The 17,143-nt window shown below is 39.1% G+C and overlaps 1 protein-coding gene across 1 annotated transcript in view; it reads right to left on the bottom strand.

The window, feature by feature from the left end:
* The window catches only part of CPNE8 (copine 8), a 271,745-nt gene that overhangs the window by 27,592 nt on the left and 227,010 nt on the right, over positions 1 to 17,143 (bottom strand). The window contains exons 14-15 of the mRNA XM_075551890.1: positions 9,478 to 9,524; positions 5,924 to 6,105 (exon numbers count right to left, since the gene is read on the bottom strand). Coding sequence (XP_075408005.1) covers positions 5,924 to 6,105; positions 9,478 to 9,524 — 229 coding nt within the window. The remainder of the gene's footprint in view (positions 1 to 5,923; positions 6,106 to 9,477; positions 9,525 to 17,143) is intronic.

Below are 17,143 nucleotides of genomic sequence, written 5' to 3'. Positions count from 1 at the left end.
CCTTTCAGTAATACACTTGTCATAGCCTTGTTGGGGTGGACAGTACAGTGAATGATTTAATATGCTGAAGCCTTTGTTATTCCCATCAGACCACCTTTTTTCCCATATAAGAAGGCGAGGAAAGAGACCGACTGGATTCTGTGATTCAGCTGTGAGTGATGGGAAACACAGTTAATTGTGACTACCATCCTGCTGGGTATAAAAGCAGACAGCCCAGAAGCCAGAGGTGGAAATTGACTCCCAGTGAGAAAGAAGAGCCAGGAGTAGAGCACACCCCTTAGTCTTAGAGACAAAAACCTCTTTGATCTCAGAGACAGGAGGCAGACTCCAGGGGAGCAGTCACAGCACATCCACAGCATGAAACAGAGCAGTGGACGCCCAGGCCACAGGGAAATTAAAGCAGCGTTGTTATTGGGCAGGAAGCTGCCTTGTGACGTGAGGTGCCTTTGGGCACTTAACTGGAGGTTCTGGGTTTATTGACTCCTTTGGCTGGAGCTGAGTGGCTTTGGGTTGAGCATTGTAGTGGACTGGCATGCCCTACAGGCATGTATTGATGGTTCCAATAGAGTTTTGTAGCAGGGTCCAGCCCAGGCCCAGTGGCTGAGGGCTAGAACAGAGAACCTATCCTGACCAAGCAGCTCTGTCTTGAGTACTTGCCTGCATTGATAGCATGGCTTGCGAGTTCAGTGTGGCCATTACAGTGAATTATCAAGCCTAGCAACAGAAGTGGAGTGTCACAGAAACAGCAGTAGGTAACAGAATTATTAAGGAAGTTTGGAGTGGGGTGGGGGCTAGGTCGGACATTAGCTTCATAGGAATTGGCCTTGAACGGTTGATAACTGATATTGGTGATTTATTTCTTTAAGGATAACTTTCTAAAAAAGGGACGGATGCCAAGAGTGACATCTGAGGAGATCAGTTGGGCCAGTTAAATTCAAGGCTAAAAGCTTAGCTCAGAAGGTTATGGTGACTAGTCTTTGTTTTTTTGGAGGGGGTGAAGGAGAACCCCAAAGTAGTAATCTAGATAGATTTTCTTGAAAGGCCCAGGACTTTCATGTTGTCTTAGTATAAAGAAAACATTGGGGTTAAAAAGCCAGGAAAAGTATGCAGAGAATTTTTTGGGTCATGAGTATGCAAATGCTCCTTATTCTAGTATCCTATGAAAACTGCCCTGGGAAACCTTCTCCCACCCACCTACAACTCCTTCAGGTTCCTTAAACTCAAAAGAATGCTAAGGATGGACAGGTTTTGAGTTCCTGAACGAGGTCCAAACTGTCATTTTGATGTCGTGTGAAACCAAGAGTGCAGAATTCTTCGACGAAGGATTAGAGAGATGAAAACTGCCTTCAGAATTGCAGAACCAGATGGAGGACATGTCAAGCAACAGTAGTTTCACATTTTGCTATTTTGTTTAATTATGTTAATAAAGGGAAAGGCTTCTATGGCTTATAGCTACATTTTCTTCACTTACCCTCCAATCTTCTATACCATATGAAGGTTATTTTAAAGCTATTAAAATTAGATTGATTTCTTAATGGTTGTTTTAATTAGTTATAACAATGATTTTTAAGTCTGTTTAAAAACTCATGATTGGAAGTTAAGATTCAAGGAATCAATTTTTGGTCATTAAAGCAAATTAGAAGGAGTTAGTAGGAAATTTCTGAGAACAAATGCTTCCCATTTTGTTGTTTATAAATGCAGTGAAAACGGTGATGCTCCTTTATTTTTTCTTTTAAATTAATAACCTTTTTGGAATAAAACACTGAGTATTAACTAGAAAAAAAAGGCATGAATAACAGACCTCAAAAGGAGCAATAATCCCAGCATCAGTGGGAGGGGGAGTTGGGTTCACCCTGTTGTCATTTGCTTCCCAGGACTGTGCTAGAAATTTAGGCTCAGTTCTGTCCAAGCTGCTTATAGCCCCTGCTACTGCCTGCCATCTTTAAAGATCGATGTGGCATGGCTAACACGCTGACAAATGCTGGGCGGAAGTCCTTTGCAGCTGGGGCTTTATTCTTTAGACTGCATTCGTTGCTTCTCAGTGATTGCTTATGGTGAAAAATGCTTGGAGAAAATTCTCTCCTTAAGTCAATACACAATATCCATTGTGCTTCTATTTCATGTATAAAATAGCATTAAAGATCCCTTGCTATTAAATTGTTCGAATCTAAAGGAATGAAAAGACAGACACTTTCAAATGAAATTGCATAGATTTATATGAATGCTAAAATGTCAAAAGTATGCAAATACTTTTAGATTCTTAGTTTGGACAAGTGAAACATTTCTCTACTGATCGATGCAAAAGCCTTCTCTGAGGGGATTCTGGCCATGTGCCCATCAGAAATGCCTCTTACCAAATGTTCCACACCTGCATTTACTGCATGTTCTTCAGAGTCAAAATGAAAGAGCAATAACTCAAGTGATGAAGTAGCGATAAAAAGTAATGCTTCATTTCCTTTCTCCCCCTTTGCCTCCTTTTCTCAAAGCATCTAACCTTGTATCTCACAAGAAAGGGTGGGATTTGCCAGAGACCCTTTTGAGTGAGGGACTGCTCAGTTTGAGCATTCCTGCCACCAGGACCCCTCCTGCAGGGAAATTTAGAAAGGCATTGTTATCTGAAAGATTATTCGAATGTGGCAGAATCGATAAATGGTTGTGAACAAACATTCTGACCACAGAAATGTGTGAGTTTGTTAATATTAGGCAGTATATTAATAGTTAGAATGAAATTTAAGTTTCTGTATTTTGTCATTTTGAAGACCTATATGAGTAATGCATATTGTGTATGTGTACATATATGCATATGTGTGTGTGGTGTGTATATATCATATTTATGTATATGCTTAGGTAAAAAATCAGGGATTTAAGATGAGGTTAGCATAGAGTACTTCAGCAGATATTGAGTCAAATACTATCTCACGAAAGCTCTTATCTGTCTGATTTGATCAGGAAAACAAAAGAGCAGTTTTAAAAGTAATATAAAACAGTAATAAAGTTGAGACATTAGCATTATAATAATTAACATAATCATACTGAATTAATCAATTTGGGATAGTATTTTTTTCAAAAAATATAAAGGAGAAATGTTTTGAACCAATAACCTAAATTGGTAAAAATCATAAATATATATAAATAGGTTTTGTTACAAGGAACCAATGTAGAGGTAGGAGAAGCAGTGAAATAAAGGGAGGACCCAAAAAAGAAAATACCATTTGATTAAATATAATTATTTCTCATCTAAAGCTTTAAAATAGCACATGAACTTTTTCCTGAGGCACTCAAGAGTTAAGAGCACATGAGTGATTTTCATGGCCTTATAGTTTTCTAGGATATTTTAATTCTGTAAGATGCAACCAAACCCCAAAGATACTCATTTTTATATGACATTGGGAGTGTGGCATGTGGTGTTTTCACGGAAGAAAGAATTAAACCCTCCAGCAACATTCTTGAAATTATCTGGTTGATGGACTAAAAAAGCAAGAATATGTACAGGGATAAAAATGTAAAGTTACTGCTCTTCAAATGTACGAGGGGGTACCCGCTTTGTGTAACCAGAAAGAAGCTCTCCTGGCCAGAGCTTTCATAGTACGCATTTTTCCAACTAGGCAGGCATCAAGCAACACTCTGAGTAAGTGCACCCAGTGGCATCATCTGGGAAGGTTCTCTCTGGTCACAATGAATTTTTCATAAAAGCAGTTAGGCTCAAACCTTGATTTTTGTGATGGGCAATCTAAAAGAACAGCATGAGGCTCTGTGAAATTTTGTTTCCTGCTAGGAAAAATGCCACAGAAAGTGTTGTGATATTGAACACAGCTTATAAGGACAGCTCTATGGGAAAAACTTCACTGTGTGAGTGGTTTTCTCATTTCAAAGAAAGGTGAAATGTTGATTGATGACAAACCTTGTTCCAGACATCTGTTAACTTCCTGAGTGGACAAAATCCATGCACTTGTGCTTGAAGGCAGATGATGGTCCATTGCAGTTATGGGAGAGTTCAGAAGAGTTATCTGAACTATTTTGGAGCTCGGTTCAGTGAATTTTAATGGAAGATTAGGGAATGAGAAGGGTTGCTGAAAAATTCTTGACACAGGTTTTAACTGACCAGGAAAGAGCACCGAGTGAAAACATGCTGTCCTTTGAAAGAACTGCTCCCAAGGGACCCAGCCTTTTCTTGTTTTTACCAAGGTCATTCCTGGAGAGGAGACATGGTGCTATTCTGGTGATCCCCAAAGCAAACACCATCCAAACCAGTGGAAGATGCCATTGCCGGCTTCCTCACCCCCAAAAAGCTCATCAAGTGAAATCAAAGATCAAGGCAATGCTCATTTATTTTTTGATGTGAGGGGGTTAGTGCATTTGGAATTCATTCCACCAGGTCAGACTGTTAATCAAACTTTCTATTTAGAGGTTCTGAAAAGATCGTGTAACAGTGTCTGACAAAAAAAGGTCTGATTTGTGGCAGATGGGGACTTGTTAGGGCACTACAACAATGCATCTGCTCACACAACCATCTCATGGTATCAGTTTTTGGCAAAAAACAGCAGGTCTCTCTTGCCTCATGAACCTGACCTTGCTCTGTGTGACTTCTTTTTGTTTCTGTAATTGAAGAGGGACATAAAAGGATAGCGATTTAAGGAGGTGAAGGAAAAAAAAATGAGAGAGGAGCTGTAAGCCATCCAAATGGATGAGCTTGAAAAAGGTTTCTGAAAATGGAGTTGCAGATTTGACAAATGTTTTAAACGTAATGGAGAGTGTTTTGAAGGTGATAAAGTTGTTTTGTGAAAAAAAGAGGTTAGATACATAGCTTTGAAAAAATTTTAGTAATTCCTTTATTGGGGGTTACCTCCTCGTATGTAAAGAAGATAAAATTGAAGCATACAAAAGCTTCTGGAAGCATATTTATCATTATTTTTATAAAGATTGTTTCTGGGAGGTGTGCTTTCAGGAGTTCTGAGAAGATGTAATTTTGTACTTGTCAAGAGCAGAGATTCTACAACAAATAAGAGCTTGCTCAATTCAACAGCAGCTGATTTTGTGTTGTGTTTATATGGATGGTGTAGTTCAGCAAATGGCTTATCTGTGCTCATACAATACTAGAAAAATCTATGCAAATTAAACGTCAGCCAGAGAAATAATTATTCTAGTCATAACTGACCCTTTAAATTTAAAAAAAATGCTATCTTAGCACATGCTAGATTAAAGATAGCCACATTCTTGATCATCCTTCCAAGGAAGCATGAAGGCTAACTCCCTTTACTGGAAACTGGGATGAGGTCAGGGGGTTGCTTCCCTAACAGAATACAGCAGTGACCATTTCTAGGGTTTTTCAGATGGAATCCTAATTGGAGCTGATGATCATCTTTTCCTGTGGAGCACCTGGTTGCTTGGAACTGTTACCTTTGGGGTGAGCTGACCAATTGACAGCATCACCAAAGCCCCTTTGCTGAGTCACTAAGCAAAGAAGTCATCATACAGGAACTTCGAGCCCAAGCAGACGTGGCATGGGGAAGAACTGAAGAATTCGACTGACAATTCACAACATAACTGGAGCCTCAAACCTGTTCCCAGTTGAACATTCCAGGCAGCACTAGTCATTTATGGTCACACAGGTGAAGCCCAGTCACTGCAAGGAAGAAGCCAGGCATTCACACTGCTCCCTAATCAAGTTCTTGACCACAAACCATGCTGCTTGATGCCTTGAAGTCCTTGTGAGCTTTGTTATACAGCAGAGATAACCAGAGCCTGCCTATTTCTAAATCAGATGGACTTCAGGTAGATTTATTGCTAATCTACTATAATTGGGCTGTCTAAAGCCACAGACACTTCCTTAATGGATAATGAAACCATAAGCAGCAAGCTAATATGAAAAAATTGAATAAATTATTAGTTTTCAAATGTCAAAGCTTTGATTTTATATTCTTACCAATGCAAATTCATGTGAAATCCTTCCATCTGGAGGCAGCTTTGCCCCAAAACCTAGAGCTGGAAACATTTTATCGCTGTCATAATCTTGCACGATTTCGCCCACTGCCTTCAGGGCCATACCATAGGCATTCAGTTGGTAAGGATTCATGTAGTGCAAAGAAGTGGGCTGCGCTGGATTGCCTGATGAAAGAGAACATATTTCAGACCCAAGTGATAGGGCTCAGAAGGGTTTTAAAATCAACCAACGTGTGTTCGTGATGTCTACTGCAAAATGAAATATTTAAAGCTCTGTTTTCATCGCTATAGTTTGTCAAATACTCATCTTCGGTAGACATGTGGAGGCCTCAAAACACTCATGGAAAATTTCCCCTATGTTTTGATTCCATTCTTCCCACAAACTTGTAGGAGCTCCACTGTATTAACAAATATCTATTTACTATATTACATCAGACATATAGAAAAATTTCCAAAGACATTCCAAAGCATATGCAGAATGATTGAGAAATTATTCTTTATTATCAATGCTTATGGACTATGCTTGACTATCAGTTCTGGAAAATAAATAAAAATGCTTCTAATCTTATTTCATTAGATTTTAAAAACCATGTGCCCTTAACCTTCATGTCTTGTGTCTATAGTCAGAGGACCTGGCTGATTCAATGGACTTCAATAATTGCCCCTCTCTCTCTCATTCTGAGCGAGTTGATGCTGACTCATAGTTACCCTTTAGGGTCAATAATTACAAGGTCTTTTTAAAGTTGCATCACAAAGGTAAATATAATATTTTGGAAATATTCAAATGCATAGAGTCAAATTTAAACTGACTAAAATATGCACCTGAAAATTATCCCATTCCTAATTAGACATTAGAGCAAAATGTCCTAAGTTGAGGTAGATAAAACAGGGATGACAAATCCCACTCCAGTGCTCAGTGGGAGGGCTACACGAGACTATGAGTGTGAAAATGAGCACAAACTGAGCTGAGAAGTTCACTGCTGCTATCGACTGTGTCAGCCACAAGATTCTGTGTTTCCATTGTGCTCGCAAGGAGTTCTATGCATACTGTTGTACTTGAATACAGATGCATTTGAGAGAAAGGACCATATGGGATACCACTTAAACATTTCGAGAATCACATTTAGATGCCCGAACTACCAGCACAGAGGCCGCCGGGAAATCTATTTGTGAAATGGGAACTATAATAGCAAATAAAGCTGTTATACATTATAGTACTTATTGCCTTAAGAAAAAAAGCCTTAGGGCATAAGTGGTTTTTTTAATATGGAAAAAATAATACCAAGCATCTGAGATTAATGCAGAGAAAAATAAAACAAAAGAGAGGTCTCCCCTCTTTTGATTTATACTGCCTGTAATTATACACAGAATATATTTGGTCTGAAAATAATCCATTGTACAAATGCATTTAAAAAAAATTTCTTTCACTCTTCTCATCTGTACCAGACAGTGCTCCTCGCTCCTTCCTTTCCTCTCTATCAGTCACACTCCACCCAGTTCGTCAACTTGAAAATAACTGCCAAATGGACTGTCATGTCCTTGAGTTCTGAGACCGATGACTCGACTTTCTTTTGAATTTAGGCTGAGCAAGTTAAAATGACAACACATGGTAATAATTGGAAAAACTAGAATATAAATCTAGGAATTCAGAAACACCATCCTTTCCCAAATCATTTGGCACAAGGCAAAGAAGTGGTCTTAGAAAGTCGTTATATCTTTATGCCTCATTGCGGTGTCAAAAAACGTAAAGCCCGAGTTTAGTCCAAGGGGACTTGATAAATCATCTTGTACGGGGCCATTGTCCTTGTGTTCGTACATATATGGTAAGCCCATAGAGACTCAGAAAAATAAAAGTTAACACTGGGTAATCTGCTGTGGTTCTTAATAATACTGGGGAAGTAACTTTAAAAAATTAAAATCAGATTCAAATAAGATTGTGTTAACAGCCTGTGTGATCATGAGGTGTCAACAGGATCAGGTTACTGAAACTGTTTTATTGAGATATATTTTACATAGCATACTATTGCTTATTAAGATGTACGATTCAGTGGCTCTTCATAGATTCATAATTATGTGCTACGATTGCCACAATAAAATTTAGAACATTTTAATTATATCACATATAAACAAACCCATCAGCTATCACTCTCTTATCCCCATTTACCCTAACCCTAAGCAACTACTAATTTGTTTTGTTTTTCTTTCATAATCTGGATACATTTCACATCTTTCACTTGCCTACTTGGTTGTGGCTCCATCCACAAATACAGTATTAAGTAGAAGTGCCAAGAACAGACATCTTGGTCGTGTTCCTCACTTTAGAAGGAAAGCATCCAGCTTTGTATTGACTATGAGGCCAGTAAGGAGCTTCAGGAACTCTTGTGGAACTGCAGGATAGCAGCTTCAGTGATACTGGGACAACCAGATGGTTAACCGGTTAACCCCAAGGTTGGTGGTTCAACCCTACCAGCTGTACCTGTATTTACTGACATGCTCATGTGCTTCTTGTTTTTTCTTATTATACTGATATGGTATATTTATGTGCATTGGTTTTAGAATGTTGGGCTAATCTTGCATTCCCAGGGTAAATCTAACCTAATGCTGTTATTTTGGTTTTTGCTATAGTGTTAGTAACTTGGTCTTAGTGTACAGTTATTTTTACATAACTGCATAGCTGTTTATGGAACCAGATTGCAGAATTTTGGTGAGATTTTTAAATTTTAAACAAGAAAATATATTTTCTTGCACCCGAGGAAGCTAAAAGCCCAAATCTGGGGACCAACCCTCGGGGAATTCTTGCTCTCTCAGTTGGCTCTGGAGGAAGATCCGTGTCTGTCTCCAACACCTGTGGGACCTTTACAGACACCAATATGCCTGGGCATCAATTTCCCTCTAGGTCTGAGGGTAGTAGTCCATAGAAGGGGAAGGGAAACCAAGGAATGGGTGAAAGGTATGTGAATGGGGATTTGGAGTAATGGTTTATACTACGGAATACAAGGTTGATGATCTTTGTATTCATCAACCTATGTACCACATAGTATACAATAAAAATAATATTTAAAATAACCCCCCCCCAAAAGAAACAAAAAGAGAAGAAGACAGTGGTCATCAGGCAAAAGTTCCAGCTGCATTGAGGGCATGAGTGAGAGCCCAGGCTCCGGGAATTTCAGAAATATCCATGGAAACCATTCAATGAGCTGGTGAAGCATCAGAAGCACTCAATTAGACATACTGAGAAATTTGGCAGGCATCTACGTGGTCAGCCTACATTTGTACCCATTCCAAAGAATAATGACCCAGGAATTATGCAACAATTTCACCAATAGTATATGTAAATGCTATTTTGCCCAAGATCACTCAACAATAGTTGCAGTTGGGCGTGGCAGGAGTGGCCAGTCCCCTGCACTTCATGTAGACTTTTATATATGTGAACTATAGAGTAACAGTTAAAAGATGAGTTCTATATAGTAAGAGGAATTATGTAATGTGAGAAGACACCTTCTAAACCTGTTTGACAGGGGCAGTCATGATGCTCACCATTCGATGCTGTAAAATCAATAGCCACGGTGAAGTTGATTTGCGTTCTGGAATATAAGTCACAAACAATATAAGTAGAGAATAAAGAATCGTATATAAGTGTATTTCCCATTTGCATTTTCTTCTCTCAGTGTCATGGACATGCTTACATGTTTATAATTTGCAAATATATTGTATCCTGAACTAAATCGCATCAGGAAGGCACTTTTAAAAGGTAAGACCTTGGACAAATACCCTAGTCAGTTACAATAGCAAATGTAATATAAAAAAATAAGCCAGGAATAGAAATAAATTCTACTTGGGAGTTGAGTGTTCAAGGGAAGGGCTCATTATTAAGAAGTTAGCCTGAAATTAATGTTCGCTCATCTCAAATGCCAGCATTGATTACTAATTGGTCCATTTTCAAAACCGCTCTGTTGTCACTGTAAACTTATTATGCCTGTAAAAGAGTGGCACAGTTAAAATAATCTCCAATAATGTCATTTCATAAGAAAATCCTGTTAACAAGCCTCAACACAGATGTTTTCTTCTGCTTTGTTTAGAGGTATGTTTGGTTAGAGATAAGTTTGGCTTGTTTAGAGATATCTTTGTTTAGAGATCTGTCAGGTATGGGCTTTCCACTCCCATGAATAGTTACAGTCTGGGAAAGCCAGGGGGGTAATTCTACCCTACCCTAGGCTTGCGGTGAGCACACCTGGGTTTGATGGCAGTGAGGGAGGGAGGGAGAGAGGGAGGGAGGGAGGGCTGGCGTCTATCTGTCAATGTTCACAGCATTCTGTGTATCTATGTGTGTGCATGTGAGAAAGTGTTTGTGTATATATAAAATTGGCTAATGGTTTGTTTTAGGTTTTTCATACTTTCAGATAGAATCTAAAGAAGTGCTATTTGTATCAGAAATTTATTCCTCTGCAGATACTAGTTAATCCTACATGCAATTTCACCTTTGTCCGCAAAGACATAGAATACAAATAAAAGGCAACTATATGATTGCAGGGATGACACACAATCACATCTAGTTAAAAAATACATTTTAACTTAAAAATAAATGATTTGAAAATATGAGCATTTAGACTCTTTATAAAAATAGTTTTATTGAGATTTAATTAGCACATCATGCAATGCAAGTTAAATCATCTTAAGAAGGCTTCTGCATTCATCACCACACTTGACATTTGAACATGCCGTCCTTCTTGTAATTATTGCTGCTGGTGCCCCACGTCCTCCCCATGCCCCTTCCAGGTTCCCAGGTAATTGTTCATTCCTGTAGCTGTCACCATAGATTCCCCCCATCCTGCATTCCCTATACAAAAAACACCAAACAAAAATACAAAACCAAGACCTAAAAAAAGAACCCCAAACAACCCAGAAATAATTATCAAATACTAGAGAAAAAACTCTATCGAAAAAAAAGTAGAACATATTTTTTTAAAAAATAAACAAGACTGTAATTCAGAATGGGTCAAGAGGGAGCTCTATGGACAAGACATTACATTCCAGCAAAACATAAATAAAAACCAACTCATGTCATTGAGTGGACGCCGGCTCATAGGGGGAATATACGACAGTGGCCCTGTGAGTTTCTAAGGCTGTAACTGGTAGGGACATAGAAAGGCCATCTTTCTCCTGTGGAGCTGGCTGGGGGTTTCAAACTTTATTCCTTGCCATTACAGCCCAACATGTAACCACTATACCACCAGGGCTCCTGCCAGCTAAACTACGGTTCCTCAAACCTGCTTTAGTAGGTTGTTTGTGTCATATTAAGGCTATTCACATTGCTAGACTAAAGTCCATATGTATTCACCAGAGACACATCTACATACGGACGCGGCAGATAGACTTTGAGCTTTCACTAACCTCCTTAATGTTCGGAAACTGGTGTTGGGAATGCAGACTCTGGACCAACGCCGTCTTCAAGTTTAGATTTTGTTCTTCACAATCTTTGGACCACGCAGGCTGGTATGTTTCTTCCATATAAACTTATCTGTTTCCTCTCTTAGATGACCGCTTGTTTGGAGATAGGCCTTTAAGATCCCAGATGCTATCTCTTAACTAATAATCAGGCACCATTTGATTTATTGATGATATTTTGCTATAATACCCCTATCTTTGTGATCTCTTCATAAGGGTGAGTACGGAGTGTCCCTGCTTGCTTTAGAGATATCATTATAACTTTTTTGGCATATATCATAAGTCATCCCCATGAGGGCATAAGATGACCTTCTTGAGAGCATCCTTATTTTAGTCAGTGGTATAGATTTTAGACTACTGTTGAGAAAAGCAATTTATCCATGTGTAGGGCACCCTTTTGGACTACAATACATGAATTATTAACTTGTACAGCTTCTAAATTTAGATAACTGGACACTAGTTACCCAAATCATAGGGTAGGAGCCCATGACACTCATTTACAGAAGTAGAACCTGCCTGGTAGGTTAGCACATGTCAAAAACCAGCAAAGAATTCAGGAATCCAGTAAGTGTATGTTGCTCCGAGGTGCCATTCGTTGAGGACCCTCAAAGCAATAGGTCCCAAACAGACCACAGTCCAATGTCCTTCGATTCCCTAAACGTAAGCAGCCATCTGCTTCTCCCACAAAGGCATTTCCGTTTTCAGTTCAAGGGAGTTCAAGTTCCTTAGATCTGCTACAGATGAGCTTAAGGTAATGGCAGGTTTGTTTAGCAGGGTGGTATCTAATTGGACCTTTCTGGTACGGTGTATGGTGGGTGTGTGTACTTCTAAAGGACAGAGTCTAATGTCCCAGTGGTCTATAGCACATTGCCTGGGTCATCAGGAGCTGGATAGAACTGGGGTCAAAAGTGTCCAGTTAGAAGCATAACATTGGGTGTATTTTAGAACCATTGTGGTCATATAAGTGATGTTAAGAATTTTTGTCTCTGGCGGGTTGCTTCGGAAACGCCACCTGATTTGAAGTGCAAACACTTTCTCAGATGCAGACATGTTTGTCCTCCACCCACCCATTCCCTCCTTATCCCCAACTCCCTTGGATCAGAGTTCTCAATGAAGCCCACTTACTACTCGTTCCTCTTGTAGGAGGGTCTACTGCCTTGGGCTGATCACAGGACACCACTAAGTGGCAGTAATGGGTTGATTTTCTCCTAGTCCCCACAACCTGGGAAGCTGACCCCATCTGGAGGGTAGCCGCCTCTCTTGGTTTGTAAGATATTCAAATAAGGGGGTTGATTTAAGTCCCCCGAAAAAGACACCATGCTTGGCAAAGCAGAGGGAGAGAGGAAAACGAGAATGGCCCTTTACCAGATGAATTGGCACATGAGAACGTACGAACAATTGTGAGGGCGGTGCGGGACTGGGCAGCACTCTATTCTGCTCTACACAGGGGTAGCTGTGAGCTGGCACTGACTCGACAGCACCAGGCAACTACATAGGAAGGTGCACACGCTCATTCTTCGGCAAATCCTGTGGGAATACTACATGACCTGAGTCCAGAGGGCGGTCTTTGTCTTGGTTGTTGTCCATATAGCAGCGGTCTCCTCAAATATTTGTCCTTCAGTGTTTGTCGAACTTCACCTAGCATCATGGATCCCAGGTTTGTGCAAGTCATGAGGGAGTTCGCTGTGTCATGGCTTTCCTGGGGATGCGTATTGCTCGACCGCATATATGGACCCGCCTTTCTTTCTCCATTCCTCGGCTGATGCTCCTCTGTGCTGTTTCCAGCTACTTGATCTTGCGAATTGGGCAGCATCCGTGTTCTGTCTCCTACTTGTTTGGGGTATATGCTGAGTAGAGGTATTGCTGGGTGATACGATATTTCTACTCCCAGGGGTTTCAGGAAGTACCACATCACTTTCCACAATGGTTGTACATATTTACAAGCCCACCAGCGTTGTATGAGAGTTTCAATATCACCACAGCCTCTCCAGCATTTGCTATTCTCTGTTTCTTTAAATTGAGCTACGAATCTTTGTGGGTGTAAGTTGGTATCTCATTTATTGATTTACATCTCCTTGATGGCTAGTGATTGCGAACATTTCCTCATATGTTTGTTAGCCATTCAAGTGTCTTCTCTGATGGATTCCCTGTCCTTGTCCTTTGCCCACTTTTTAACTGGATTATTGTTTTCTTTAGCGAGGTGTTCCTGAATGCCATAGATTTTTGTGATTAGTTCATTGTCTGCTGTGCCATTGCTAAACATTTTTCCCAATCTGTGGATTCTCATTTTACTCTTTTAATGTACATGTAAGTTATTTTTTACTAAGTCCCAGTCATCAATTTTGTCTTTTACTGATGCTGTTTTCTGTTACGTTTATTGGAGTGCGTGTGCCCTGTAATGTGTAAGGCCCTTCAGTTTGTCCCCATTTTCTTGTTGATTATTTTTATAGATCTAGTGTTCACTTTTAGGGCGCTAACCCACCTTGAGTTTATTTTTGGACTGTTTTTACTAACATTATTTCTGGTACTCCTTATAAGTGATTGAGCACTTCAAAGTTAGAAATGGTTGGATAAAGTATGAAGATGATGATGAAGAAGAAGAAACAATGATGAGATTTAAACAAAACAGTTTGACCATGTGGGTTAGGATATTAACCTTCTAATAAAGGACATGTACTACAGCATAGAATACCCTAGAGTTCTCTTAGTGAAACGGGTCTATTTTCTCTTTATCTGAAAATTAAAACTTGAAAGTCCTAAATACTATTTAGGGTGTGAAGCATAAATTATCACTTTTTCCCTCTTTTTAAGGAATTAGTGACCTTTTGTGCTTTACATTTAACAAAAACAAGTATAGATTCCTTTTATAGTTATTCAGTAATTTTTTTCTCAACATAGAAATTAGGTTTATAGGATAAAAATATAGGCTACTTTGAAGCATAACACTAAAAAAGAATGAACCAAAATTAGTGCAAACTTTTAGAGGCAGAATATTGTGAGTCATTTGGAGAACATTTTCAGATTATAAACTCCTTGAGGATTTGAAAAGAATAGTGACCATCAGCACTATTTAAAATTCTGTGGCTTAGGGAGAAGAGGCTACAGTTTACTACACAGTCCTGCAGTGCAGTAGATAAAGCATGTGCCTAAGAGTCTGAAAGAATGGGGATGAGTCCTAGCAATCTAGTTGGTGACCTAAGAAAAGTTTTAAAGCTCTCTTTGGGCAGGCACCTGGCACAAAGCATGCCCTTCACAGAAGACTATAAATGAAACTATATAAAATATTTTTATTTGTTGCTATTCAGGATACATACATGTGCACATGTATATCAAGGGTAAGTAAAAACATTGCTACAAAATCATGGACATTTTTATTAAACAAAAATATAAAATATGTGTTTTTTTCTTGACAAATCCTCTGTAGAGGTCTATAAAGTTCTGAAGGTGGCATTTCCATTCAAATTATAATGGTGGAAATATTGGTTTGCCAATAGACCATAGAAATCTGACCTGCAATAAATCGACCGGTAAATGCTTCTTAAAAGTGAGGAGGATTGAATTTGCCTCATGCACTATAGACATGCTATTAGGAAGCACCGGTTTCTGGAGAATGACATCATCCTTGGCAAAGCAGAGGGTCCAGGACACTGAGGAGCACAGCAAGGAGATGTTTACAGGCCCGAGCAGAACAACGCTGAGCGTGGTGCAGGACGTGGGTATAAGCAGTGTTTTGGAGGTTGCACACAGGATCGCGGTGCCTCTGCAACCGCTCCGTGGCACCCACAATGACATAACCCTTCTCCGGAGAATCTGAACCCTTCCACGGACATCATGTGACCACAGGGAGTGGGACACTCGGAAAGAAACCAAATCATGCTTCTTTTCAAGGTTGTTGGATCTGGGGAACAAAAGGAAATCTGAAAGGCACAGACTGGCGCTGTAGGGTGAATGGGCTAAGACTTCCTGATGAGATTCTTGCAACCATCGAAGATGAGCAGATACTTGGAGTAATAGGGCAGGGGTGGTGCAGATCATCCTGGGTGCAACTTTCTTCAGTTTTGCACCAGCGAAGTTTTCTGTTTTCTTAAAACTTCTTCCTATTACGCCCCCATGACATTCAGTGTCCTTTGAGAAAATCTACCAAGATTACTCTTGTCTATTTATAAACTCTATCAAGAATCTCTCCACCTAGTTGCCATAACCGTTTGAGTTGACCTCTCTGCCTCTCATTTAAATGGTCCAGGTGATCCCCTCCAAAGTCTTAGAATGGAACCTTTTGAAGATATACTAGCAAAACTAAGACAAGTAGATTATTGAGAAAATTTGTCAACAGTCACCCAGTGATTATGGAGAAATATTTAAATAAAATTTTTTGGAATAAATCCATGCATGTATGAACTAAAACTTTAGTAGAAAGATCTACTAATTAATTATTGTATGCAATGTGTTCTTACACAGCTTACATCAATTAATTTTATAACAGTTGGCCAAAAAAGATAATATCTTTTTATAGACAAGGTAAGCTATAAATTTCAGTATTGGAATTGGAATGCACATCTAACTCCAAATACCATGTTTATGACATAAATAAAGCTCTATTTCACCAATTAAATACTGGTAAACTACCTAGCTAGAGTGGGAATCAATAAAGGATATTGATTATATTATCAATCTACAAAGACATTATGCAGATATTTAAAAAATACTAGCATATAATCACATTTTAAGGCAAATATGTCCTTCATTAAAAGAAATATATACTATCACAAAATTACTGGTATAGATGTTTTTATATTTTACTAAATATCATCTTATTGGAATGAAAAATAATTCTAGGTTCTAAGAACACATGTTGCAACATATAGGTCAATTTGGGAGGTTGAGTTCCTGGTGCAGTCTTCTTTAGTTTATAAGAATAAGATGCTTTACCTTCATTCAACTCTTTGTACATGGCCTGCACTGGGTTTAAATGTGTATATCTTATAGTTGTTTCGAACACATTCTCCAGAACAGCCTAGGATACATAGCATAACCATAAGCTTATTACAAGCATTTGTTGCATGGAAAATACTTCAATGATCAGAGATATAAATATCCTTTCAAAGTCAAAGGCGTGCCCAGGAAAATTGCTCAAAAAAGGCTATGGTTACTAACTTAAGAACTCTAATGTACAAACACAAGAGAAAAAATATCTGCAATTGAACTAACTGAAGCCTGTCCATTGTTAAGCATAACTAAACTGCAAAAGCAAGTACACAAGGTACAAGATATTGAATTAAAATTGTTTAATGAAAGAGAAGTGAAAAATGAAATGAAAGAAGAGAGGAGGGAGATGAGAAAGAGAAGGGGTAGGAAGAAGAGAAAAAGCAGGCGAGACACCAAAGGCGGGGAGGTGGCAGCAGTCCGAAAGAGTGTCCCTAAAGCCTAGACCACTCCAACACTGAGTATAAATGATCAACATATTTAGCACCAATGGTAAACAAGTCTAGTGTCAAATTCAGTTAGGCAGAATCCTGGATGCATTGCTGGTGGCTGATTATAAAATCTGATTTTTTTTGCCTCATTTTGCCTGGCATAAAGAACACTTTCCTTCCAGTTACTGAAACAAACCAAAAACCTCACAGCTACACATTTGCCCACAGACAATTCCAACTCAAAGTGACCCCAGGATGGGCTTCCAAAAGGAAGGATCTTTATGGAGAAGAGCCCCTCTCCTGCTTCTTCTGAGAAACAGCCGGTGGGTGCCTTTGTTTTGGAT

Source organism: Tenrec ecaudatus, chromosome 6 (genome assembly GCF_050624435.1).
Source record: "Tenrec ecaudatus isolate mTenEca1 chromosome 6, mTenEca1.hap1, whole genome shotgun sequence".
NCBI lineage: Eukaryota > Metazoa > Chordata > Mammalia > Afrosoricida > Tenrecidae > Tenrec > Tenrec ecaudatus.
Note: the sequence above shows the minus strand (reverse complement) of the source record. Positions and strands in the feature narration are given on the sequence as shown.